Here is a 26,429-nt window from a genome sequence, read left to right on the forward strand (position 1 = left end):
TCATATTTATTTGGTACACCAATAGCGTATTTTTTAATTTCACAAGTAGATTGAAAAAGTTATTATGTGACTCATTTCTTTTATATATTTTATCATACTCTATAAGATACTTGTTATTACTCCGCCAATTGTGAAGTCTAAATCAAATGTTTTCTCTTAATTATTTGTTTTAATTTTTAAAGTGATTGAATCGGATGAACCAAAAATCAAAAGATGAATAACTTTGACTTCTTAGATTAAAATAAGTTATAATTTTTATAAATTTGGAATTTACTTATTCTACTTTTCAATTTTAAAATTTAAGTCCAACTATTAATACTATTAAAATTATTTTGTTAAATTTATATTCATTACAATATTATTTTTTAGATAAATTATAACCAAGTGAGTAATTTTTATTATTTCAAGATGTCAACTAATTTAAAACTTGGACGTGTATTTTAAAATTTTAAAAAATAAAAAAGATTAAAATTTAAAAAATAAAACAAATGTTTCGAGTGCAAATGAAATGTTAACCAAGTGCAGTAATATTTATTGATCTAGAAAATAGAAAGGGGGCTCTCCCTCTCCTTGTACTTTTGCCCTTTGACATTGACTGCTTTCATTTCAAAACAAAACCAAAGCAAAGCAGATAAATATCGCAGCCTTTCTTTCTTCTTCTTTGTTTCAGTGTTTCACTTTTCTACTTTCAGCGCCCCCTCTCTTCCTTGCTTTTTTTGCCCTCATACTCCATATCTCTCTCATCCTCTTCGTCTTTCCCGTTTTCTCTGCTCACAAGATCCCTTCTTTAACCAAAAAGTCCATCTCTTTGTATAACTTTCAAGTTCCACTTTTTCCCTGGAACGCTCTTCTATTTTCTTTTTTCTCCTTCCCTTGTCAACTTATTATCTTGGGCTTTGCTTCTTCTTCAAGATCTTATCCCACTCTGCTTACAAATCAAGCTCAAATTTTGCTTCCTGCAATTTTTATGCTTAAATTCCCCCTTCCACACTGACTTCTGCTACGTACAATGCCTCTCTAGCTTAAAACTTCTCACAAGTAAAACAGGGGCAAAACTAGAGGAAGTTGGCGATGGATTCAAGTACCCCTCCAAGTTGTCAAAACCAAAACAGCCAACCCAATTCGGAGTTGTTGCGTTTCCTTTCTGCTCCCAGTTCTCTTCTCGCTCCTTTCAGCGAAAGCCTTGATACCGGCCTTAGCAAAGGCGGTCCCCACTCCGACAGATTGATATACAGATTCATGAATCCAAGCCAGGATAAATCTGGGACAGAGGCGACTGTTGACCACGCGAATTCCCGGCAGACGTTTCCCGGATTACCCCCTCATTATCCCAGACAAACCTCCTCTGCTATGGACACCTCATATTTCTTATTGGGAATGGATCCACGTTGTGGGAAACCGGGTACGTCCAGCCTATTGAGGCAAAGCAGCTCGCCCCCAGGGCTATTTACCAACTTATCTGTCCAAACCGGTATTGTTCTTTGTCCCCATTTATGATTGCCAACTTCTTTTCTTGAGGTTTTGAATGCTTTGGAACATTTTGATTAGTTGTTACAGAACAGTTCCTTTAAAAAAAAGGAAAAAAAGAAGATATTTGTTTTTCTCTTATCATTTAACATTGGATAGCGACCTATACCGTTTAAAGTTGACATTTTGGTTGTGCTGAATAGATATGGTGTTGGATTATAGATCTCTCAAGCTGATAATCATTAAACTTATTGCAAATTAAAATATACTGAAAATGGCTTCAGTGAAATTGCAGGCTTGGGAAGCTATACAAATGGAGAGCTAAGTCCATCAAGTTCAAACAGATTGAAGAATCAGATTAGCTTCTCATCAAGACTACCTTCATCCTTGGGCATCTTGTCACAGATTTCCGAAATTGGCGATGATGCTAAACTCGGAACTGGATACCAATACGGTTCTTGGAACGATTCTGCAAACTTCCCAGAGAACTTTTCTGGCTCGAAAACGACACAAGATAACGACCCCAACTTCTTTTCCGCCAACCAGGTATGATCGAAGTTGCATATCTTCGACTATTGCTTTTCTAAATTCCTCTGATAAATGAAGATTAGAGCTGTCTTAATCAATTTTCGTTTATGTGTGTTTCTTTATCAATAGAACAGTGATAGTGGAAGTCGTCTTCATGTATTGTCTCACCATTTGAGTCTGCCGAAGACGTCGAATGAAACGCCTGCCATGGAGAAGTTTCTAAGCTTTCAAGATTCAGTCCCTTGTAAGATTAGAGCTAAGCGTGGGTGCGCTACACATCCTCGAAGCATTGCCGAAAGGGTAAAGAATACCTTCATCTCATACTAGTGTACATGCATGAACACATCATTGTAACTTTGAGTTGCATTAGAGAGGATCATAAAGGGTAAATTACTTTCAGGTGAGAAGAACCCGAATTAGTGAACGAATGCGAAAGCTACAAGAGCTTGTCCCAAACATGGACAAGGTATGGTTTCGTTTGTTTTTTTTTCCCCTTAGCAGTTCTAGATTTGGAAATTGATTGTTTTGGGGTTCCATTTTGGCAGCAAACAAACACAGCAGACATGTTAGATTTGGCTGTGGACTACATCAACGATCTTCAAAAACAGTTCAAGGTAACTGAAAGAGAACCTCAATTTCCAATTCAACATTTCTTTCTGGTGCTCTGTGCTTTTTTTTCATCTTACACTTGCAATAACATGATCTTTTTTTCAGACGCTAAGCGACCGTCGTGCAAACTGCAAGTGCTTAAATATCTGAAGCCGATCCCTAATCAAGTTTTATGATTTTACTTTGTTTTTCAGATTTCTCTCTTTTGTTTAAAATTTTCCCTTTTTGTGATGTAAAAAGTTGGTTGCGTTTTCATCACAGAATTCTTAATCGTGTAAGCTAAGAAAGCTTCCCACTTCATAGCAATATTGGAATAAAGCGAAAATTGTATAGGACAGGTTTATGCATTGCATTCCTCATATTACCGTTTCTCACTCTACAATCTCTTCTTAGTTTGTTCATTTTTTTTTGGTACTGCATCTCTATGTTATATAGATTCAAGTATGTATCAAGCATGAATGTATTTTATTTTTTTATTAAGTAAATTATACTCAAGTTCAGTAAATAATTAATAAGTTTACATTTTGATCACTATACTATTAGTAAGTTTACGTTTTGATCACTCGACTTCAAAAAGTTACAAAATAATCATGAGCTATTCGAAAGTTTTCATTTAAGTTAGTGAACTATTAATGTTTTTTCTTATAACTAGCGAGCTCCAAATGACGACCCAACGATTGGTATGATGGACCAATACCCATCAACAACTACAATAACGCACCTTAGATCCAAGTCGATTTGATAATCGGTGTTAGAGGTTGGAAAAAAAAACTGTTTAGATTTTGGTTCGTAATTTTGTGAAATTTATGAAAAAAAAAGAATTGTAGTTGTACAACAATAATTTTATTATTTTTATTGGAAGGAAAAGTTTGGAAAGAGGAGGGGTAGGAGGGTTGCACTCTTGGTTATAATTTCTCACGTAGTTATGACTTTTGTTGAGTAATAAATATTTGGTGATTCAACAACCCTTATCCACTCCCAAATTAGCTATTCCTAAAGATGGCTTTTGGCAACCTTCATGATTGTATCAAAAATTTTGGAATAAGGGAACCTTCTGAAATAAGTATATTCTTGATTTCTAAAATATGGATTACCCACTCAATCTTAATTTTTACAAACTCTACTTAATTATAGTCCCACATAATTATTGTTGCACATCACATATATAATGACAAAATTAGTTTATATAATTTGATATAAAATCATACGAAAATAAAATGATGTAATAATATCATTTTGATAAAAAATAAAAAAGATCTTTTTATCATTAATAACATTATGTAATATAAAGTTAATTGTGGAGTACTAAAATAATTAAATATTACGAAAATTTAAGTATTATGGACAATATTATTCATTTATAATTGGGAAATAAATTGGACAAATGTATACACACATTTTAAGAAAAATATTCATTTCATATAATCTAAAGTTTTCTAAATTAAAATTAATTGAACGTACAATGATAGTTTTATTTTTAAAATATTAAGATTTAATAAAACTTTTTAATATATTTAAATTCCATTTCATATTCTTTTAATTTAAATATTCCAACATTTTGTATTAGTTTTAAAATAATTGCAAAAATCATTTAAATATCCATGAACTTTTTTGATAAAAAGATCATTAAAATTGTATTAATTTAAATATATAATAAAACTTTTTTAATATATTTAAATTAAGTCCTCTCAAACTTGATTAGAGTATAGGGACTAACCATTGTTTGATTTGAATTGATTTTAAAATGATTTTATCAAGAGTTTTATTTATGTATTTAAATATTTAAGCCATAAACAAAAGAATAGCCATAGGTAGAACGTTAGAAACTAAAAACCGTTGATGGGGAAGTGATCGTCTTTCTCCTTCACCTATTAACCCAAAAAATAAATAAATCAAAGAAAATTTACTGTTTCACTGAATCCAAACTTTTCTGATCTTCTTCTTCGTTAACTGGCTTCCTATAACCCTAACCCTAACCCTACTTGCGGGTTCGAATCTCCCATTCACCATCATCCCTTTTAGCCGTTCTCCCCATTTCATACTGTGATTATAATTATGCCATGCGAAGCTTCATTTCTTGCATATTGTGCCAGATCCACACGAATAATCTGAATATTTATCATTGTATTTTATGATCGGGTTAAATTCGTGGATTTTGAGCGGCGGATTCATCTCAGTGGGCATCTGATTGGGTGGTGACGATGTCAAACTTATATGGCGATTATAATCAAAGGATTGATTATGTATTCAAAGTGGTTTTGATTGGGGATTCAGCAGTTGGGAAATCTCAGCTGCTTGCTCGTTTCGCCAGGAACGAATTCAGTGTGGATTCAAAAGCCACAATTGGTGTTGAATTCCAGACTAAAACCCTTGTAATTGATAACAAGACTGTTAAATCGCAGATTTGGGATACTGCTGGCCAAGAAAGGTGCGACTTTTTCCCCTGAAATTTTCAGTTAGTTATTTTACTTTTATTTTATTTTGTTTTATTGAATTTGCATAATTGTTATATTTGATGGAAATAAAGAATTGGAGTAGAAAGTGTCAAGGAACAGTTATGTTACATCCTTCTTTCTATCCTCGGAATATTTGTATTAGGCAGACCAAGTCTCATTATTTCAAGCTAGGAAATTAGGGCACTATCATTATTTCTAGCTAGGTAATTAGGAAACTTAATATACATTAGAAGGTGCAACTGGATCAATGTTTCATTGGATGGACCAAGAATAAGATAGGAAGACAATGCCTTTATACATCCTGTAATGATAATATGGAGGAGTGGTGCCGGAGTTAAGGTTGTTTAATGTGGAACTTGAGTCCTATAAATTCTATTTCTGATCCTATCATTACGCTGGATTGAAATGGTTAGTCGCAATGTCATAGAAGCTGAGCTACCTGGCCAACAACCACTTACCAGGTCTTTTTATTGTTTGTGTTCTCTAGGAATGCTTTTAGATGGAATTCATTGGAAAATTTTAGTCCTCTAATGTAGAGTAATTTTCTGCTGGTTAAGATGCTAGTTTTTTAAATGAGAAGTGAAATGTAATGATCGTGGCTGCTGTTGTATTGTTTCCTACTCTTATATGTTGCAATGCCAACTAGTAAAACATCAAAGTTAACTTCAGGATTTTCAGACTTGATGGATTGTTTGTGTTATGGTTTATTCTTGGGCTGGAGTTGTCCATCAAGCAAGTACAGAGAACAGTTGTGCATATATCACTGCCCTGGGTTCTTAGCTTATTGCTGCATCATTTTACTCAATGGTGAACCCTCTGCATAATGGTTACTGTTTCTCGTATTCTTTACCCTAACCCTTCATAGTGAGAGAACACAATTACATATAGATATAAGCAGGGGCAAAGCCAAGATTATTGTTAGGCTGGGGAAATAGATACGAAGAGCAAAGTTAAAAATATTGCTAGTTTGAAATATATGCATATGTATATGCATATATATAATGACTAATTTGATGGCTTGGTCCAAATAGTTGTCTAAATTTGGATCGACTTGGATTTTACTTTTTTATTATTATTGTATACAACCTTTTTTTTCTTTTGTAATATGAAATAATTCTATATTGATTTTTATTATTTTAGTTAGACTGGATATCTTTTTAACATAAAAATTTACATATGTAACTATGCTAATTACGATACTTAAAATTGATATTTTATTTTATTTTAAGGAATTTATATATTGTTTGCTAGATTAATGTCATATGTGATATTTAAACTTAATCTGTTCATGCTAAGCTATTTATTTATGGATCAAGCCATGCTTGAATGACAAAAACTTTAGCTTGTTCAAAACTCAATCTAGGTTGTAAGACCTTTGAAACCTTTTAATTTAAAATTTTATTTTTTAATATTTTAAATCTATTTTATAATTAAATTTAAATAAAATATATTTTATAAGATTTTCACAACAATTTATTTACTTTAAATCTTTAGTTATATATATATCTATATCTATACACACTTCAGCCTTGCAATACGACAAAAACCTATATGCTTGGTATTCTTCAAGGACCTTGAAATAATCCTTGAATTGTGATGGAAACATGAATTTTCTGTTTGCATCTAGAAAGTCTTAATTAAAATGTGCATGCATCCTTTTTTTTCTATTGCCTCAAGATTACTTTTTCTTATCCTGATTCCTGACTGAAAAGCCATAGAGAAGTGTTGAAATTTTAGATGAAGCTGCTCAATATTTTTGCCAGATATTTTGTTCCCTATCGAGTTCAATTACTGAAAAATCATTTTTTCCCCTTGTTTACCACTATTGTAGCTATCTGCTATTTTTTTTGTATGTGTTTTTGCACAAGCACATGGATGAGCCTATCATGTATAAGTATGCTTATTTTTTCATTACATGGATGCATATACCATTACCTATTTGCATGCATGTGCATGTGTTTATCTGAATGAGCTGGTGCATTCACGGACATATTTAGTTTATTTTTGCGATTTCTAGAGCAGCTCAAGCATATCAAGGGATTTGTGTATATGATTATAAAGAGGACTTGTTGTCTAGGGAGATCCACAAGTTCTGCCAGAATTAGATTGAATCTATAAGATAAGCCCTGATATAGATTACTTTATGCAGTATGCATATTGGCAAAATGGGTGTTATTGGTCATACACATTGCATCCAATCTAATCTTGAAATGCTACTTGTTAGTGCATTCACATAAATGAAAGGAAGAAATTTGATTTATCAGTTTGTTATGGTTGTTCATCTTAAATATTGATGATGACAATTACTTTGCTTTAAAAAAAAAAACTAGTTATCCTGCTGTGGCAACAAGCAGAGATTGCTAATATTTATATTTGACAGTCTTCGTGCAGGCTGCTTTGATGTGAAACTATATAAAACCAAACCATTCATCAATGTGGAACTATATAAAATCAAACCATCTTCTTTGGCATACTAAGTGATTTAGATTTGGTCCTTAATCATTTTAACTCAGTGATTAAGACCCCAAAGTAAACATGGCAATGGCTGTCTCGTCAAGCTTTTGCTTTCCTTCATAATGTATGAGGTGCGGCTGAAGTACCCTTGTTGCTTTATGAAATCAGGTACAGGGCTGTGACAAGTGCATACTACCGAGGAGCAGTAGGAGCGATGTTGGTTTATGATATGACCAAGCGGCAATCGTTTGACAACATGGCAAGGTGGCTAGAGGAATTGAGGGGACATGCTGATCAGAATCTAGTGATCATGCTTGTGGGAAACAAGTGTGACTTGGGAAGCCTGAGAGCGGTACCAACAGAAGATGCACAAGAGTTTGCACAAAGAGAGAACCTGTTCTTCATGGAGACATCAGCACTAGAATCTACCAATGTTGAAACAGCTTTTTTTACGGTTCTAACAGAGATATATCGAATAATCAGCAAGAAAACACTTACTGCTAATGAGGAGTTAGATCCTAATGGCAATGCAGCACTTCTTAAGGGAACCCGGATTATTGTTCCCAATCAGGAGATGCAAAAAGACAGTAGAGGTGGCTGCTGCGCATAATCCTAATGTTACTTTAGGTTCAGTTTTGTAATTCATCTACCTACGCGCTTATGGGGGCAATTGCACCCACCCAATTTTTTAAAATTGATTAAAAACTCTTAATAAGAATATTACCCTTCCCACTCCAAATTAACAAAATTAAATGAAAATTGTAGTTTTATTCCCACTTAATTCACCAACATCTAAAATGTTGAGCATATAAATGTTATTTTGCCTTTCATTATACTGTATGAAAACCCTAAAATCTATAATGGAAGAGTACTATCATTCTTTCAAAATTTTGTGAAAAACATGTAGAATAAAGATGAACTTTGTTTTCTTCAAAAAGACAAAAATCCAATTTAATATAAACTGGTTATCATATGCGATTTTCTGTGTTTATTTCTAAATTTATTAAATAATATATTTTATAAATTAAAAAATATTTACTAATTGATTTAATTTGAAAATAAAATTTGAAAAACAATCAATAGTAAAATATTAAGCAATTAAATAAAATAACTTATCATTCCAATCAAAGTTTCACATTAAAAATCAGTACTTTAATATTCCACCACCTTTGATATAATATTTAAAAAATATATATATATATATATATATATATATATATATATATATATTCACTTCGATTACTTCTTCACAATTTAAAATATACAATTAAATTTTAAATTAAAATATAGAAGCAAAATATTTTAGCATAAATCATATTCGTGGACAACTTATTTTTAAAATAATAATATAGTACAAAGTAATTCATATTTAGAATTAATGTATATATATATTTTAAATAAAAATATTAATTGATGTTTTAAAACAATGTTGGTTTTTTTTTGGGTACAATCAAAATATCTTCTATATTTGTTTTACGGTTTATGAAAATTAATTCTTTCAGGGGATCTGTGGTTGCCCCTCCTAACAATGTCATCTCTAAGGTTTGGACTTACATTTTTCCGTGAGAGTATAATATATCTTACTTGGCTTGAGCTTGGATAATATTTTTTTATGACTCAAGCTCAATTTAAATAATAAAAATATTTTTAAATTTAAATTTAATTATAAATATTAATATTTAATATATTAATAATTTTTAAATAGCAAAATGAGTTTTTTAGGCAAGTTGGACCAGAAATAGGCTTGGGATTGAAATCTTTTTTGGAATCAAGATGCCGCTCGACTTGGCTCGGCTTATGAAAAATTTAAATTATATAAAATTTAAGAGAATAAGATGTTATCTTTTTTCTACTAAAAAATAAATATATTTAAAATAATTATTGCTTATTATGTTTTTCATACATTTGTGTAAATTATACTCAAAGTTAAAAATTTGATATAGTAGATATCTCCACATTTACAGCCGCTAATCATTCTGAATATTTTGTCTCCAATATCCACGGATTTCCAAATTGCCATTGTTTTAATATACAATTAAAAAAACTTTATAATGCAGGCTGTGGGGTTCGAACCCACGCGTGCTTATGCACAGAAGATCTTAAGTCTTCCCCCTTAACCTCTCGGGCAAACCTGCTGTTGAGGAACCTTCGTGCATAAAGATATATAATTCTAAGTAGCAACCCGTCTTGAGTTGGTGTCACGAGTTCACCAACTCAGCTAAAAAATGACAATATTTTTATAAAGTAAATCATATTATTATGAAGTTACTTTTTTATTATATTTTATATAAAATTAATAAAACACTAAAGATTTAAACCAAAGATATCATGAATTTCAAATATTTAACTTTAGTATTTCAACTAAAACTACGGTTCTTACATAAGTTTTTAATAAATATATTTTTTACATAATATTTTTCACTCATGTAAAACTAGATTTCTTGCAAAATAAAAAATTAAAAAAAGTCCAAGTAACAATTTTTTTAGCGCATAGAAAAATTGCAACCATTTCACCTTAAAAAGAAAATTTAGGTTTAAGGATTCAAAAGTCATATAATTTTTCAAAAGAAATAGGTAAGCCTTTATGAACATTTTGCACTCAATTAAGCTATCAAATTAAGAAAATACATCAAGTAACTCTTTCGATAGACAAAACTTTGCATTACCTGTTAAGTCCTCACAACCATAACGATGTGTTTGTTAACGATTGTTAATTCAGTTTATTGTAATGATGTAACATGTTACGTGTATAATGATACTGATTTTGCACTGTTTTATATTAGGGGAGAAATTCACTTATTTCGATGTAAAACTAAAACGGTTTTATACTATTCTGTAACTTTTTATATGCTTAATATTTTAATAATTTAACCATCATATTTCATACTCCATTCATGTAGATCATGCATGTCAAGTTTGGCGTAAATTAAAATATTTTAACTATTTATTTTATGTAAAATTTTTTAACTATTTTATATTATATGTCACGCCAGAAAATAACTAAAAAATGTTAAAAAAATATTAAAAACATATAAAACAATATAATAGTTTTTTTAAAAATAATCAAAATAGTTCTAGGACCGTAATGGGGAGAGCGTTTGTATTCAAGAGTGAGAGATGGCAAACAAAGTTGGTGTCGAGGGAGGAAGAGAGACCGACATTACCTAGGTGCGTGATGTGGTCTAGGGGCCCTGATGTGGTGGCGATGATGCCTTATAGGTGGCCTACAGACTCCTCTTAGCCTTCAAGGAATGAAACTACGGAGTACGTTGAAGGAGAAGCTGTGAAGACTCTAGGGATCGATGTGTCGGGCACCAAAGGGGCTAATTCTAGAACTTCAGAGCTTCAACCAACCTATGCTATACTACAATCCATTGTAACTAGGAAATGACTATCACCATATCAAGCATGGTTGTTAACAAAAAGATGGAAACTATTCTTTACACGGTAACATCTTTTATTCCAATTGATCTTGTCAAATTAATTTTTGATGAGATTGTCAAACACGTAGAGATCACCTAGAAAGAAATGGCACATGCTACTATTTCTCTCACTCATTTACTAAATCTTGTTGCAACGAAAGAAAGACTTAGTTCAGGAATGAGATGTCACTAAGCCACCATAACCTGAGTTGAAGCATTCACACAAGTGGAGCAGAGAGAAACATGCAATTGTTGACTCGAATCTTGTTGTTGAGGACTTTGAAGCTAATGAGAACCAAGTGTGAGATTTTGAACCAGTTGTAACCTGGGTTTGCAACTACCAGAACACCTGTTGTTGATTGGGCTAGACTAATAATAGAGTATCTAGATGAAGAAGTGACTTGTATTGATAAATAGTTGACCCGTTAAGCTCTTTAACAAGCAGAAGAGTTGAGCATTATTCAAGCACAATTCTAGGGTTTTCATGTTCACACTAGTTAAAGAATTGCAAGCTTATAGTGACTATTTAAAGAAGATTTGTTTACTTGATTTTGTATGATTGAGAGAGATCACTTATCCATTCAATGTTAAAAACTTATTCTTAGTGCAATTAATATAAACCGTTTTTATGTTCAGTTTGTAATTAAGTTTTAAGACGAAAGTTTTAGTGGGGAGAGTCGTCTTAGTTGATGTTTAGGAGTGACATTGTAAATTGACAAGTAAATTAAACTTAAATTATATATTGTGCTATTGATTGATGATGGATTATTCTTAGGATACAGCTCCACAGACATAAAGTCTCTGAACTAGTAATCAACTCTCGTGTCAATCTCTATTTTTATTCTTTTAATTGTTGATCCATTTGCCACTTGACTAGCAACTAACAGACATTTTCAACATTTTACAAACCTATATATTTCAGAGAAGCAATGATAGCTAAAAACTATTGTGATAATTTCTTTATGACTTGCGGAGGCTTTTACGCTCCTTAAAGAAAGAGAGATCAAATTTTGTTGATTGATAAACAAGGAAAAGGGTTAGACCAGTATCATCTTGGTAAGTCACAGGTGAGCTGGGAATTCTTTTCCACATACAACCATTGACAAACCAAGTCAAACTGGTTCAAAGTAATAATGAAGTTTTGAGATTAAGGAAGGAGACGGAAGAATAGCCTCGTTGGTGATATATATTATCAAAGACGAGCAGACAACAATAAGCAAAAACGTGCAGCAAAGGAGCATGTATCTGTTAGCTCTAGCATTCAACAAGAAAACAATACATTTAAAGTGAAATACATCACCAAATACTCAACCAATCCCACTAAACTATCTTGAAACTTGAAAACATTATTTGACATGTCATTCATTACCCAAGCACAACAAGGCTTAACAACTAAGTTCATTTTCAACTAAGTAACATAATAAAGGAACTAAACAAAAACCAAACCAGTGCAGCATGCATTCGAGCTGAGTTTGCATGCATCAAGACATTAGCTGCATCTCGCCACCTGCGAAGTCATCTCGCACTTCGCTATTTCGCGGTGCTATTTTGTAGTTCACCACTTGACTGTGTCATTTCATAGTTCATTTCGCAGTTTGTCACTTCACGGTTCATTTCGCAGCTTGTCACTTTACGGTTCATCATGTGTTTGAGCTGTTGCATCTTGCATGGTTGGCCAACTTGTAACATGCATGACTTTATGTTTCGAGTACTAATATATCCTTTTATTGAATTTAAAATTTGTAGTGTTTTTCTGGTACTGGTTATAATGGCTTAATCTATAAAAAAATTTAAAATGTTAACATAGTAGGACCAATGGTTTTAGCCGCTAGAGTCGGATCCTGGGAAATCCAACAAATGAATTACCAGAAGTGTTGGCAATTTGAAGTTTGAACAAACCTGTAAACCAATCATTCTAAATAATGTTGGCTTACTGTCGTCCTAGCGAAGCAATTAGACTCGAAGCAAAGTCATATTAGGAGCTTTAATTAACAAAAAAAAGTACCATTACAGTGGTAAATCACGTGCTTAATTTTATATGAATTTAGTCCATGTGACTACATGCATAGAATCGTTTGACATTGGGTTATATTAATTATTAGGTAGTAGTTTATAAAAAGATTAATGAAAAACCGATGATCCGATAAATGCATGGGATGCAAAATTATAATTATAGAGATGAATGTATTATTTTTACACACACAAAACTACTCATTTAATCAAGCCATATGCTTATGGTAGCTAATGAATATAGCATAAGCAGACATGAATCATCGTATATGTTTTTTTTTATAAGAAGAAAATATGGTTTTCTCTTACATTACCCACAGTAGTGCTGCCATGGCGACAAGCAGCAAGTTCTTGCACTGTAGAAACCCCTTTTTGGTTTCCGTCCTTTCAATTATCATCGTTTATTTGCTCATAAAAAGGTGGGCAAAACCGAAATCGTCCATCCGGTACCCACCCGGCCCTCTGGCACTCCCCATTATCGGCCATCTCTACCTCCTAAGCTCCTCCTTGCCCAAGTCTTTCCAAGCCCTAGCTCGGCGGTATGGCCCCCTCATGCGCATTCATATAGCCCAATCCATCTTCATAGTTGTTTCAGATGCCGTCGTCGCCAAAGAGGTACTGAAAGTCCATGACGCTGAGTTTGCTTCAAGGTTCGAGTTTGGTCCAGCCCAGTACAACATATACAAAGATGCTGGTTTCATCACTGGTCCTTATGGCTCCTACTGGCGGTTTATGAAAAAGCTTTGCATGACAAGGCTCTTCACAGGACGACAGCTCGACCGGTTCAACCATATACGGGAAGAGGAGATGGTGAAGCTGTTGAAATCATTGGTTAAGAAATCCAGGGAAGGAAAGTGGTGTGATTTAAGTGCGGAGTTAGCCAACTTAACCAACAACTTGATATTCAGGATGACAATGAACAAGAGGTTTTCAAAAGATAATAGTGAAGGCAATGAGATGTGGAAATTGGTGACGGAGATAATGGGATTGGCGGCAAAGCTAGGAGTGAATGAAGTGCATGGTTTATTGAAGAAATTCGACCTTTTTGGAAATGGGAAAAAGCTTAGAGAGGGACTTGAAAGGTATGACAAATTAGTGGAACAGATTATAAAGGATTATGAAGAAAATTATGGGGTGGATGATGGATCTGGAAATGAAGATCTGATGGATATTCTGTTGGGAATTTATAGAGACAAGAATGCTGGATTGAAGATAACAAGAGAACAAATCAAGTATTTCATTTTTGTGAGTTCTGTTCATTTTACTTTTTAATGTACAAATTGTAAAATGAAGCTAAAGTTTATGCTGGACTACATGTAGCATACATAATCAAAAGTTGCATTGACTAACTTAACAACAAATATGTGACAGGAACTGTTTACTGCAAGCATTGATACATCATCGGCAGCCATACAATGGGGCATGGCAGAGCTGATGAACCATCCACAAGTATTTAAGAGGCTAAGGGAAGAGATCGATTCAGTAGTCAACAACAAGAGGGTAGTCAAAGAATCAGACGTGCCAAACCTCCCTTACCTGCAAGCAATCGCCAAGGAAACCTTGAGGCTGCATTCTCCGGTGCCTATTTTCCATAGGGAATGCATCAAAGACTGCAACATCAATGGCTTCGACCTTCAGGTGAAGGATAGAGTCCTCATCAATGCCTATGCTATTATGCGACACCCTGAAGCCTGGAGTGACCCTGATACGTATTTGCCAGAGAGGTTTTTGGAGAATTCGGGAGGAAACAGGGATCAGGATTTTTGGTTCCTTCCATTCGGGAGTGGTCGAAGAGTATGCGCTGGTTCCTTACATGCTTACCTAGTTATGCATGGGACAATTGGGAGCTTGGTTCAATGCTTTGATTGGAAAACTAAAGATGGGGCAAAGGTTGATATTACTGTTGGGTCAGGATTTTCAGGTGCAATGGCACTTCCCATGGAATGTTATCCTATTTTACGCTTTGATCCATTTCAGGAATGAAAAATAACCTGTGTCGTATAAATGTTCCAAGCACTCTCAATAAAACTCTCCCGGAGTAGTATGTATGGCTTTTGGGTTTGCAAATTTCTGGGTTATGAAATAATTGTTCAAGTTAATTTCTTTTCTTTTTGGAGTCTAGTTTCCCGTAGCAATATTGAGCCCTGACTATTTTGAAGTCGAGTTGGTTTGCAGAGTCTAATTTTTCAACTTGCAAGACTTGAAATCAAGATCCATTAAGCTCAACATGCAATGAAATGGTAGGTACCCGATTCCTTTTAAATAGCATAAATAATCCTTTTGTTCTACATTCCAAATTTTAGACCCCGCACAATCCTAACACACAAAAAATAAATGAGGAGAGTATCACGTGAATGTAAATATCGTCACCATTTCTTAGAATAACAATGCTTGCCACTTGATGTCAAGTACAATCATATAAGTCTGATTGTTATCAGCCCATATGTAAAACAAAAGAAAACTACTTCTCATCATCTGCCATACCAAAATTTCATGGCGCCTACTCTTGTCCTCACAGACTTCTTACTCCTGATAATTTCTACTCTTTTGCTAGTTTTGTTGGTCAAGTCCTTGAGAAACTCCAAGTCCAAAGGCAAGTATCCACCCAGCCCTCCAGCTCTACCCATCATTGGTCACATCCATCTTTTGAAATCTGGATTACCTACATCTTTCGCAACTCTACCCAGAAAATATGGCCCCTTAATGCAGATACGCTTGGGAGCTGCTAAATTCGTTGTGGTCTCAGATGCAAAATCAGCTCAAGAAATATTGAGGACATTTGACACTAATTTTGCCTCCAAGTTCCAACCCGGTCCCACTAATTACCATATCTATGAAGACAGTTCTTTCGTTAATGCCCCTTATGGTGCTTATTGGAGGTTCATGAAGAAATTATTCATGACCAAGCTGCTTGCGGGTTCACAGCTCCAACGATTCACCAATATCGGAGAGCAAGAGACAATCAAGCTCATAAAATCACTGCTGAACAGGTCTAAAGCAGGGGAACCATGTGACTTGACAGCAGAGCTGACAGAGGTGACACATAGCACGATTTATAAGATGGCAATGGGAAGGAGATATTCGAACAATCCTAGTCAAGCCGCAGAGATCAGAAAAATTATTACAGTTACCTTGAAATATGCAGCAAAGTTTCATTTAGCATAAGTGTTTGGTCCTTTGAAGAAATTTGACCTCTTTGGTAAAGGAAAGAGGTTTAATTTGACCCTAAAGGGTTACGATCAGTTGATTGAGCAGATTATGAAGGATTATCAAGATAATGATCTGAAGTACAACTGTGAAAATGATGATGAGAAAGATGTGATGGATATTTTGTTGGAGACTTACAAAGACGCAGATGCTGAAGTGAAGTTGACTAGGGATCAGATCAAGAACTTTTTCATGGTAATTATTGTTGGATAAAAATGGCAGCAGCAACAAACAAAACAAAACAAATTTCATTAAGCATAAGCTTAGAAGACAGCAAGCATAAAAAACAAAGAACCAAAAAGATAGAAAACAGCAAGTAACCGATGATGATTGTATTTTTTCATTAAATCTTTGAAATATATGTTGTTACAAAAGTAGTATGACAGTTACCTAACACATGTAACAGCTCCCATCAGTTTTAGTAACTTATAATACAAAAATAATACAAATTCAAAAGCTGATTGATTCAACTATACATCTATCAAATTCAAATCCTACTAACTATGAAATCAAGTTACATATCAACTTGTTTCATTTACAAAAAGATTACAAAATGAACTAAACAAAAGAAACGCTTCTGGTCCTGCTCGAATGCTGGTCTGCTATGTTGGTCAGCATCATGGTCGACTGTTGCATTGCAGTCCTTGCTCAACACTCCTCCTTGGACTGTAGGCAACAAACACCAATCGATTCCCTTAGAAGTTCAAACCTCATAGTACCAATAGGCTTTGTCAAAATGTCAGCCAGTTGGTCTTGAGAGCTACAATATCCAAGACTTACATCCTTTGATTGCACTGCCTCTCGAACAAAATAAAATTTCAGTTTAAAGTGTTTTGTTTTCCCATGGAAAATAGCATTCTTGGAGATTGCTATTGCTGATTGATTATTAACCATAATCTCAGTAGGCTCGAATTGTTCCTCATTCAGGTCACACAACAATTTTCTAAGCCAAATAGCCTGGCTTACTGCTCCAGCTGCTGCTATGTACTCTGCCTCTGCAGTAGATTGAGCAACTGTCTGTTGTTTTTTGGAGCTCCAACAGAAAGCTCCTGAGCCAAGTGAAAAAAGGTAGCCTGAGGTATTCCTCATATCATCAATCGAACCTCCCCAGTCACTGTCTGAGTAGCCAGATAGCTTCAGCTGACCTCCTGACTTGAACATCACTCCAAACTTCAAGGTTCCTTTCACATACCTGAGGATTCTCTTTGCTGCCTTCAAATGTGATGTGTTACAACTATGCATGAAACGAGATAACAAGCTGACCGAATGCATAAGGTCAGGTCTAGTTGCTGTCAAGTACAGCAAACATCCAATTAAGCTTCTGTACTCCCTTTCATCCACTTTTTCTTCATCTCCATAGCTACTCAACTTCTGGCCTATAACCAGAGGAGTACTCACTGGTTTGCAATTTTCCATGTGAAATCTAGTGAGTAACTTTGATGCAAAAGCATGTTGGCCAATGAAAATACCTTGGTCAATCTGACACACTTCCATACCAAGGAAATAGCTCATAATTCCCAAGTCTGTCATTTCAAACATAATCTGCATTTTCTCCTTGAACTCTTAAATCAGTTCAATTTTGCTTCCAGTAACCAGCAAGTCATCTACATAAATTGACACAATCAGCAATGTCTCATCATTGGACTTCTTCACAAACGAAGTTGGTTCACTCAAGCTTTTCTCAAAGCTGAGTTTGGACAGATACTCATCGATTCTGTCATACCAGGCTCGAGGAGCCTGTTTTAAACCATAAAGTGCCTTCTTCAGCCTATAAACCTTGTCCTCCATTCCTTGGACTTTGAAACCATCAGGTTGTTCTACATATATTTCCTCCTTAAGGAAGCCATTCAAGAAGGCTGACTTGACATCAAGCTGGTGGACCTTCCAGTGCTTCTGTGCAGCCAAGGCAAACAACAATTTGATAGTGTCCAGCCTTGCTATTGGAGCAAAAGTCTCCTCAAAATCAATGCCAGCCTGTTGGCTATACCCTTTCACCACAAGCCTTGCCTTGTGTTTGTTAAGAGAGCCATCTGCATTAAATTTTGCCTTGTAAACCCACCTGACACCAATGACCTTCCTCTGTTCAGGCCTGTCCACCAGATCCCAAGTATCATTCTTGTGGATCATGTCGATTTCAGCCTCCATAGCTTTCCTCCAGCTCTTGCTTCTAGTAGCCTCTTCATAATTTGAGGGTTCAATAATGGCCACATTGCATCTCTGGTAGATGTCAGCAATGGACCTAGTCCCTCTCATAGGAGCATCATCAACATTGGCATTGCTGGCATCTCTTTCTGCCAAATCCAGGTTGCTATCACATTCCTCTTCTTCAAACTGACTTGTATCTGAACCATCAAAGTTCCAAAAACTTGTTTCATCAAATTTAACATCCCTACTTACCAAAATCTTCTTGGTCAAGGGATCAAATATCCTGTAGCCTTTCTTACAGCCACTGTAGCCAACAAATATGCCAGCAGTCGACCTCTTTTCAAGTTTGGTTATTCTTTCAGCTGGTATAAGCACATAGCATATGCAGCCAAACAATTTCAAGTGTGAGACAACAAGTTTAAGTCCATACCATGCTTCAAAAGGTGTCTTGTCCTTCACAGCACGTGTTGGTAGTCTGTTGAGCAAATAAACTGAAGTACTGACACCTTCAGCCCAAAAGATGCCTGGAAGCTTGCCTTGAAACAACAGACACCTGGTCATGTCCATCACTGTCCTGTTATTCCTCTCACTCACTCAATTTTGCTGAGGAGTGTACACTGTGGTCAGTTGATGATGGATTCTAGCCTGCTCACATAGCTTTTGGAACCTTTCAGACAAGTATTCAGTACCATTGTCTGTCCTTAAGGCCTTAATCTTGTAGCCTGCTTGATTCTCTGCCCAAGCTTTGAACTTTACAAACATGTCAAACACCTCTGACTTCTGTTTCATGAAGTTTACCCAGCAAAATCTGGTCAAATCATCAATAAACAAGACAAAGTACTTACTGCCATTCAATGAGGTGTCTTCATTGGTCCACAGACATCTGAGTGCACCAGCTCAAGTCTGTTTTGAGCCCTCCATGCATGGTTAGCTGAAAAGGGCAACCTGGCTTGTTTACCAAGCTGACACACCTCACAAACACCTTCACTTGTATCTACCTTCACCATGTCCTCTGTCATGTTCACTTTGTGCAGCAAATCAAGTGATTTGAGGTTAACATGGCCAAACCTCTTGTGCCAAAGATCAGTATCATCCACTGAGCTTGTGTAAGCTCTTTTCTCAAGTTGACTCACATCCAGCATGAAGCATTTGTCTGCCATAGGTGCCGAGACTATCTCCCTACCATAGGCATCACTTATAACACAAGAATCATTCTTGAAAACTAGTGAAAAGCCTTTCTTAATTAACTGGCCTACACTAAGCAAATTTTGGTCTATTTCTGGCATATAGAACACATCAGAAATGACTTTGTTACCTGAACCAGTATGAATCACCACATCACCTCTGCCCTTTGCTTCAATCAAGTTGCCATTGCCTATCCTGATCTTTGAGACAAAACTCCTGTCAATGTTCTTGAATAGGCTTTCATCTGCAGCCATGTGGTGTGAGCAACTACTGTCCACAAGCCAACTACATTTACTGTTCACTGCAAAGCATGAAGCTGTGAACACATGCTCCTCCTGAGCTTGTGTATCCTCAGCAATCTTGGCTTGTACTGGTTGAGCTTGCTCCTTCTCATGACTTCTACAAATCTTCTCATGATGGCCATACTGCTTACAACTTTTGCACTGTATGTCTGGTCTGGTCCAACAAAATTTTTCCAAGTGATTGGTCTTTTTGCAGTGAATGCATGGTTGAAACCTCCTTCTGCCTGCATCTCTGTTTGCTTCTCTTCTTGCTTTGTCCTTTCTTTCAAACCAAGGTTTCTTAGCTCTCTGATTTGAGCTAGAACGTTCTCTGGCTCTTGCTTGAAAAGCTCCTTCAGGGTTCTCCTCCTATCTGCTAGATCTCCTCTGCTTAAGTGCATAGAGAGAATTAACCAGTTCAGACAATGAAATAGTTGTAAGGTCCCTCGAGTCCTCCAGTGAGGAGATTTTCGATTCAAACCTCTTTGGAAGGGTTGTAATCACCTTCTCAACCACTCTACTGTCACTAAAGTCCTCTCCTAGGAGTCTTATATTATTCACAGTTGCCATAATTCTGTCAGAATATTGCTTAATAGTTTATGACTCCTTCAGTTTTAAGTTTTCAAACTCCTTTCTTAGGTTAATGACCTGTTGCTGCCTGGTCTTGTCTGATCCCATAAACTCCTCTTTCATCTTGTCCCATGCTTGCTTAGGAGAATCACAGGCCATGATGCGAGTGAAGATAACATCTAACACTCCATTCTACAAACAGGCCATTACTTTGTGTTTCTTGGCTCGTTCCTCACCATGTTGCCTGATCTGAGCAATGGTAGGATTTGCTCTTAAAGGTGCTGGCTCGACATCACTCTCCACTGCACTCCAGAGGTCAAGTGCTTGAAGATATGTCTTCATCTTGACTACCCAAATATGGTAGTTATCTCCAGCAAAAACTGGTGGTGGAGGAGGAGCAAAACTCATGTCTTTGAAACCGATTTTTTGAAACAAAAAACTGACTTTGTTTTGAAAGCTAAAACATAAACACAGAGGTCCTCAAAGATAAGAGGCTCTGATTACCATTTGTTGGATAAAAATGGCAGCCGCAACAAAAAAAAAAACAAATTTCATTAAGCATAAGCTTAGAAGACAGCAAGCATAAAAAATAAAGAACAAAAAAGATAGAAAATAGCAAGTAACCGATGATGATTGTATTTTTTCATTAAATCTTTGAAATATATGTTGTTACAAAAGTAGTATGACAGTTACCTAACACATGTAACTTCTCCCATCAGTTTTAGTAACTTGCAATACAAAAATAATACAAATTCAAAAGCTGATTGATTCAGCTATACATCTATCAAATTCAAATCCTACTAACTATGAAATAAAGTTACATATCAACTTGTTTCATTTACAAAAAGATTACAAAATGAACTAAACAAAAGAAACGCTTCTGGTCCTGCTCGAATGCTGGTCTGCTATATTGGTCAACATCATGGTCGACTGTTGCATTACAGCCATGCTCAACAATTATACTTTTGCTTAAATTTTCACTCCATACAAAAACAGTCGACCACCATTGATGACAATTTGATGCCTGCTCTGCTGATATAGGAATTTTTATGGCTGGTGTGGATACAACAGCAGAGGCAATTCGATAGGCTATGGAGGAGCTTATCAACCATCCCAACATATTCAAAATCCTTAGAGAAGAGATAGACTCAGTTGTGGGGAACAACAGACTTATCAAAGAATCTGATGTCCCGAAACTCCCTTACCTGCAAGCGGTAGCGAAGGAAATCCTAAGACTACATCCTCTATCGCCCTTTCTCCGCCGACTTTCAAACAAAGATAGCAAGATCAACGGCTTTGATATCCATAAAGGGACTAGAGTTTTCATCAACGTCTACATGTTAATGAGGGATCCCAATTGCTATAAGGAACCTGAAAAGTTCATGTCTGAGCGGTTCTTAGGCAACTGTACTGAAATGAAGGACCGAGATTTTCATTATCTTCCATTTGGCAATGGAAGGAGAGGTTGCCCTGGTACATCCCTTGCTACATCCCTATTGCATGCCACAATTGGAGCCCTTGTTCAATGCTTTGATTGGAAAGTAAAAGATGGGGAGAAAGCTGATACTGAAGCAACGGGAACAGGTTATTCGGGTGCATTTGCATCTCCTCTCCCGTGCTATCCCATTACCCGTTTTGATCCATTTCAGGAATGAGCCCAAAGATCTGAAAACTTGTTTGATTTGGGTTTATTAATCTAATTGTTTCTGTTCCTGTTTCATTGGATCAGATTATATTACCCTTTGAATTATGTAAAAGAAAACTGTATTGATTGAAAAATGCACTTGAATGTTGAATAAGACAATTCAGTGATGGCAATATTTTTAATTTGTCTAACACAATTTTCAACAGTAGATAAATTAGACTTTCTAGTTTATATTCAGCCTAGAATATGATCCGACCTTAACAGAAGTTGCTTTCCATTCTAATATCCTCCATCCTTATTCCACAATTTTGCATTAGTTTAGGGTTTAATGCCTTAATGGTTGGAGGCTTTGGAAGACATAATTTTCTTTAGCTAGTGGTTGAAAATTCAAATTGCTTTTGGATTTCATTTCAGTTCCATCATCTTAAGTTTGATGTTCCAAGACATTAATTTTTCAGTTTTTCATATGTTAATTGAATGGGTTCAAATTAATATTTTGATTAATTAATATTTAATAAGTGAATGATATATATTTTGATGTGTCTCGAAATAATAAGTAATAGGACAATATGTTTGTTAACACCATTTTTTTGTGAAAACGGGGTCGACTTGGATTTTGAGAATGAAGCGAAAATCGGAATTGCCACCAATCTTTTATTATTTAGGTGTGATTGGATCACCTCGTGAAGTAACCATTTTAATAAAATTTTAAATTTATTAAAACATACATTTTTGGTCTACAAATTTTCAAAAATGGGTTCGGGAGCCGGTTACGCACGAGGAAAGGTTAGCACCCTCGATGCGCCCAAAATTGGTACCTTAGTTGATTATTTAATGTCTTTATGTCGAAAATGAAAGTTTGAAAAGATTTTGAAATATGATCCTCTTTTATTAACATTGACTTTAAAACACTTTAATTAAATCAAAATAATTGCTAAAGATTCTCTCGTCTCGATATATTGGAGTATCACATCCCGTAAGTTAGGGCATGATACTTTGAATTCCCGAGCACGAGTTTGTCTTTAACTTCTAATGAAATTTCAAGTATTTTGAAACTCAAAAGGATATTTGGCCATTTAGGTTTAATGAGAAAATCGAAACCCCGTAAGTTAGGGCACGATTCTTCGAATTTCCTAAAACGTTTAGATATTGCCTTATTTTAAATTTTCTTTTTGAATAATGACAAGTGTAACACTTGAACGAGGTGTATTTATTTTGTGATAAAATAAAACGGTTCATTATATGTATACAAATCAAACGCAATTTTCAAAGTGATGAAACGAAACGGGATAATAACATAGCACACATTCAATTTATGAAAAAATGTAAATAAACAAGTTATAACGTTCATAATGATAATGACCACACCACATGCATCATTTTAACATACCCATATTGTTAATCCAAGTAAACGAAACGAAATAATAGGACACAATTCTACGTAACTAATAGTCTAAAATAAGTAATTTACAAGAACTTTTCAAAATAAATGATAAAAGATTTCAAATAAACAATATATAAGAACTTAAAATGAACAATAAAAGGTTAAAAAATAAAAATAAATAACAGTAATAATGTATAAAACAAATTTTAATTTAAAGATAATATAGAAAAATTTTAAAAGATAATATATATGTGATAGTTTGAACTAAATAGTATACTATAAAAATACTAGATAACAACTTAATGTAAATAATATATATAAAATTTAAAATAATAATAATAAAAGAATCCCCCTTTTTAAAAAGAAAATAAATAAGTTAAATGATCTAAGGACGAGATTAAAATCGAAATAAAATCTGGGGGGTTTAAATTGTAAATAAATAAAAGAGGATTGCTGGGGACTGAAATGAAACACGCTCCAGGAACAAGGGACCGATCGCACAATATTTCCAGCACCAAAACGTGGCGTTCAGCGCGGATTAAAATGAAACCAGAAAGTTTTGTGGCCTCAATGTAAATAAAAAAGGGGACCTGATTGCGCTATGTTGCAAAAACGAAGGGGCTAAACATGCAATTAGCCCCTCCAAGCAAAAACACGCGGATCTGCTACTGGGTCGGGTCGCATGCGCGGGTCAGATGTGAAACGACGTCGTCTTGGCCATTGTTGCCTAAACCCAAAATGGCGTCGTTTTATTCAAAATATAAATGCTAAAAAAAAATCAGAAAAAAACAGTTTAACCCTTATATAAAAAAAAACAGAGAGCTCAAACACACACTCTCTCGCAGCCCCAAATCTGGCCAATAGTGCCATCACCTACGCCGCCGTGACCCCACTGTAGGCAATGGTCGGAAGCGACACGGAGGTCACCTTTTGGCCCGTTTCTCAAACGCCCGAAGGCTTAGGCTTCTGGGCCCTAAGACCGCAAGAAAAAGAAGCCTTCCTGGCCCCCCTCCGGTCCCGAATTCAGCGACCAAGATGGCTCCGGTGACGGAGAGAGGGACTCCGGCGATGGACAGTGACGCCGAGGTAGGCTTTTTGCTTTTTTTTTTGTTTTCAGATATACAAAAAGGAAAATAAAAATAATGCTAAAACAAATTTAAATACTTCAACCGAGAATCAAGATTTCACCTTTTATTTTTTGCTTTTTATTTCTTAATAATAGTAAAAAAATGAAGAAGCCACTACAAGCATTCGTTCCAGGCTTTTATAGTCGATTTACAATGCATTTTTATTTTTTTTGCACTGTTTGTTGCTTGTTTGGTTTTCATTTTGCAGGGGTTGAGTAGTGGAGTTGGTGCTGCAGGCGGCGGTAGCAGTGGTAGGCGTCAGAGGCGATGGGACAAGGCCGGTGGCAGCAGGTCCTAGCATGCGGCGGCCAGCAGGGCAGAGAACCCTAGGTGCGGCGCCCCTAGGGTTTGAAAATTTTGTTTTTTTGTTTCTGATTTGGGTTTCTGGGCTAGGGTTAGATTTGGGCTTATTGGGCTGGTTAAATTTGGGCTGTACAATGTTGATATATAACTTATAGATGATATAATTTTTTTTATACATAGTGAAACCATAACTTGAATAAAGAATTAATAGTATTGTCTCAAACACATTGTACGTGTTATGAAAATTGAACATGATCATGGTTCATCTGTTTGGGACAAATGATTTAATTCTTACTGGTATGACTAATGACCATTATCTTTATTGGAGATACAATGGAACCTTGAAATAACGATGATCAAACTAGGTGAATGGATGTAACTTTAAAGGATCACAAATATACTATACGGATAGCATATATGAGAAGACCAATGGAATAAGGTAAGTTTGTTTCACACGCACAAAAATAACTTACTTAAAATGTTTTATGTATTTTCTTATATTTTTATTTCATGGAAAATAGTTTAGTGAATGAAAATGACATTCTAGACAACGAAAAAGAAATTATTTGAAAATAATTTCCCTTTTGAAAAAAGTAAGTTGTTTTTCCAGAGAAGAGCCCTTTATTAGTAAATTGATTTTTATATAAAATTAATTTAAAAAAGACAAATGTTATTATATTAATAATAAATTTTAACTTTTAACTTTTAAAATATTTAAAATTAATATCAAATATTACAATTTTCAATATTATTAAACATATGTATTTATATTTAATCATAAAATAAATTGTTAATGTAATTAATATAAATTATTATTTAAATAAAATTATTAATATAAATTTTATTTTAAAAATAAAATTTAAAATTAATAATACTTTTAAATTTTAAGTAATATTCTTAATATTTTATTGAACATTGTTAATATTTTAATAATAAATATATATTAAAATTTATAAATATTTAGTAATAAATGTTTTATAGTATAAAATATAAATATTTAAATAATATCAAATTAAATTTTAATTAGGCATTGATTATTATTAAGTTTATATAAGATTCCTTCAAAAAAATTATATAAGATATTATTTATTATAAAATATAATATAATGTAACAAATATGACTTATGTTGTGTTTGTTTCACTAAAACAAATTTTAAAAAAATTCAAGAAAAATTTCAAATAATGAAAAATATTTTACACAAAAAATATCAATTTTTCAAAAAAATTAAACCATTTTCCGAAATTATTTTTGAAAGTTGTTTTTAATAAAACAAACAGATTTTCAAATATAGCTTTCATAATGCTATACAATTGGGAGGTGCGATGGGTATTTGACTTATACATAATATAACTTCACTTATAAATAATAAAATCAGAGAAAGATTACATACATTACTAATTGATGTAATTGTGTTTTCTCAAAAGAGTAAGAGATGGCTTAGGGTTAATATAATTTTTTGTATTATTAATTAATTTGATGAATAAATTAAAAACGAGTCCAAAGTAAAAATAAAATTAATATGTCATCATAATTAATTAAATTTAGAGTCCAAGTAATCCATAATTAAATAAGTTTACACATATATTTGAATATGGTATAATTTATTTGATTTTAATGAAATTAGCATTAGGTTAT

General features: G+C 34.3%; 3 protein-coding genes, 1 long non-coding RNA gene, 1 other non-coding gene and 1 pseudogene across 5 annotated transcripts; 5 read left to right on the top strand and 1 right to left on the bottom strand.

Annotated features, from left to right (window-relative positions):
• The first annotated feature begins 603 nt into the window (after nucleotides 1–603).
• LOC105799526 (transcription factor bHLH130) lies at nucleotides 604–2,936 on the top strand. The gene is made up of 6 exons (XM_052621093.1): nucleotides 604–1,471; nucleotides 1,763–2,013; nucleotides 2,125–2,295; nucleotides 2,396–2,461; nucleotides 2,541–2,609; nucleotides 2,710–2,936. The coding sequence occupies exons 1-6, from the start codon at nucleotides 1,072–1,074 to the stop codon at nucleotides 2,752–2,754; spliced, it is 1,002 nt and encodes a 333-aa protein (XP_052477053.1). The 5' UTR covers nucleotides 604–1,071; the 3' UTR covers nucleotides 2,755–2,936.
• A 1,468-nt stretch (nucleotides 2,937–4,404) lies between these two features.
• On the top strand, nucleotides 4,405–8,347 carry LOC105799529 (ras-related protein RABA4d). The gene is made up of 2 exons (XM_012630146.2): nucleotides 4,405–5,032; nucleotides 7,683–8,347. Exons 1-2 carry the CDS (start codon nucleotides 4,806–4,808, stop codon nucleotides 8,122–8,124), a joined length of 669 nt encoding a protein of 222 aa, XP_012485600.1. The 5' UTR covers nucleotides 4,405–4,805; the 3' UTR covers nucleotides 8,125–8,347.
• Nucleotides 8,348–9,566: 1,219 nt separating this feature from the next.
• TRNAL-UAA (transfer RNA leucine (anticodon UAA)) lies at nucleotides 9,567–9,649 on the bottom strand. The gene has a single exon. It is a non-coding gene; the product is annotated as a tRNA-Leu (tRNA).
• Nucleotides 9,650–13,109: 3,460 nt separating this feature from the next.
• Nucleotides 13,110–15,045, top strand: LOC105797932 (cytochrome P450 93A2). Its single transcript, XM_012627801.2, has 2 exons — nucleotides 13,110–14,191; nucleotides 14,318–15,045. Exons 1-2 carry the CDS (start codon nucleotides 13,241–13,243, stop codon nucleotides 14,927–14,929), a joined length of 1,563 nt encoding a protein of 520 aa, XP_012483255.2. The 5' UTR covers nucleotides 13,110–13,240; the 3' UTR covers nucleotides 14,930–15,045.
• A 345-nt stretch (nucleotides 15,046–15,390) lies between these two features.
• Nucleotides 15,391–21,989, top strand: LOC105797687 (cytochrome P450 705A12-like; annotated as a pseudogene).
• A 2,097-nt stretch (nucleotides 21,990–24,086) lies between these two features.
• LOC105797933 (uncharacterized) lies at nucleotides 24,087–25,016 on the top strand. Its single transcript, XR_001134863.2, has 2 exons — nucleotides 24,087–24,449; nucleotides 24,699–25,016. It is a non-coding gene; the product is annotated as an uncharacterized LOC105797933 (long non-coding RNA).
• Nucleotides 25,017–26,429: the final 1,413 nt, after the last annotated feature.

Source organism: Gossypium raimondii, chromosome 9, assembly GCF_025698545.1.
Source record: "Gossypium raimondii isolate GPD5lz chromosome 9, ASM2569854v1, whole genome shotgun sequence".
NCBI lineage: Eukaryota > Viridiplantae > Streptophyta > Magnoliopsida > Malvales > Malvaceae > Gossypium > Gossypium raimondii.

Coding starts and splice junctions, on each gene's coding strand:
- LOC105799526 (XM_052621093.1), top strand. CDS start 1,072: ATGGATTCAAGTACCCCTCCAAGTTGTCAAAACCAAAACAGCCAACCC. Junction 2,462..2,540: donor TTGTCCCAAACATGGACAAG/GTATGGTTTCGT, acceptor CCATTTTGGCAG/CAAACAAACACAGCAGACAT. Junction 2,610..2,709: donor ATCTTCAAAAACAGTTCAAG/GTAACTGAAAGA, acceptor TCTTTTTTTCAG/ACGCTAAGCGACCGTCGTGC.
- LOC105799529 (XM_012630146.2), top strand. CDS start 4,806: ATGTCAAACTTATATGGCGATTATAATCAAAGGATTGATTATGTATTC. Junction 5,033..7,682: donor GATACTGCTGGCCAAGAAAG/GTGCGACTTTTT, acceptor TTATGAAATCAG/GTACAGGGCTGTGACAAGTG.
- LOC105797932 (XM_012627801.2), top strand. CDS start 13,241: ATGGTTTTCTCTTACATTACCCACAGTAGTGCTGCCATGGCGACAAGC. Junction 14,192..14,317: donor AAATCAAGTATTTCATTTTT/GTGAGTTCTGTT, acceptor AATATGTGACAG/GAACTGTTTACTGCAAGCAT.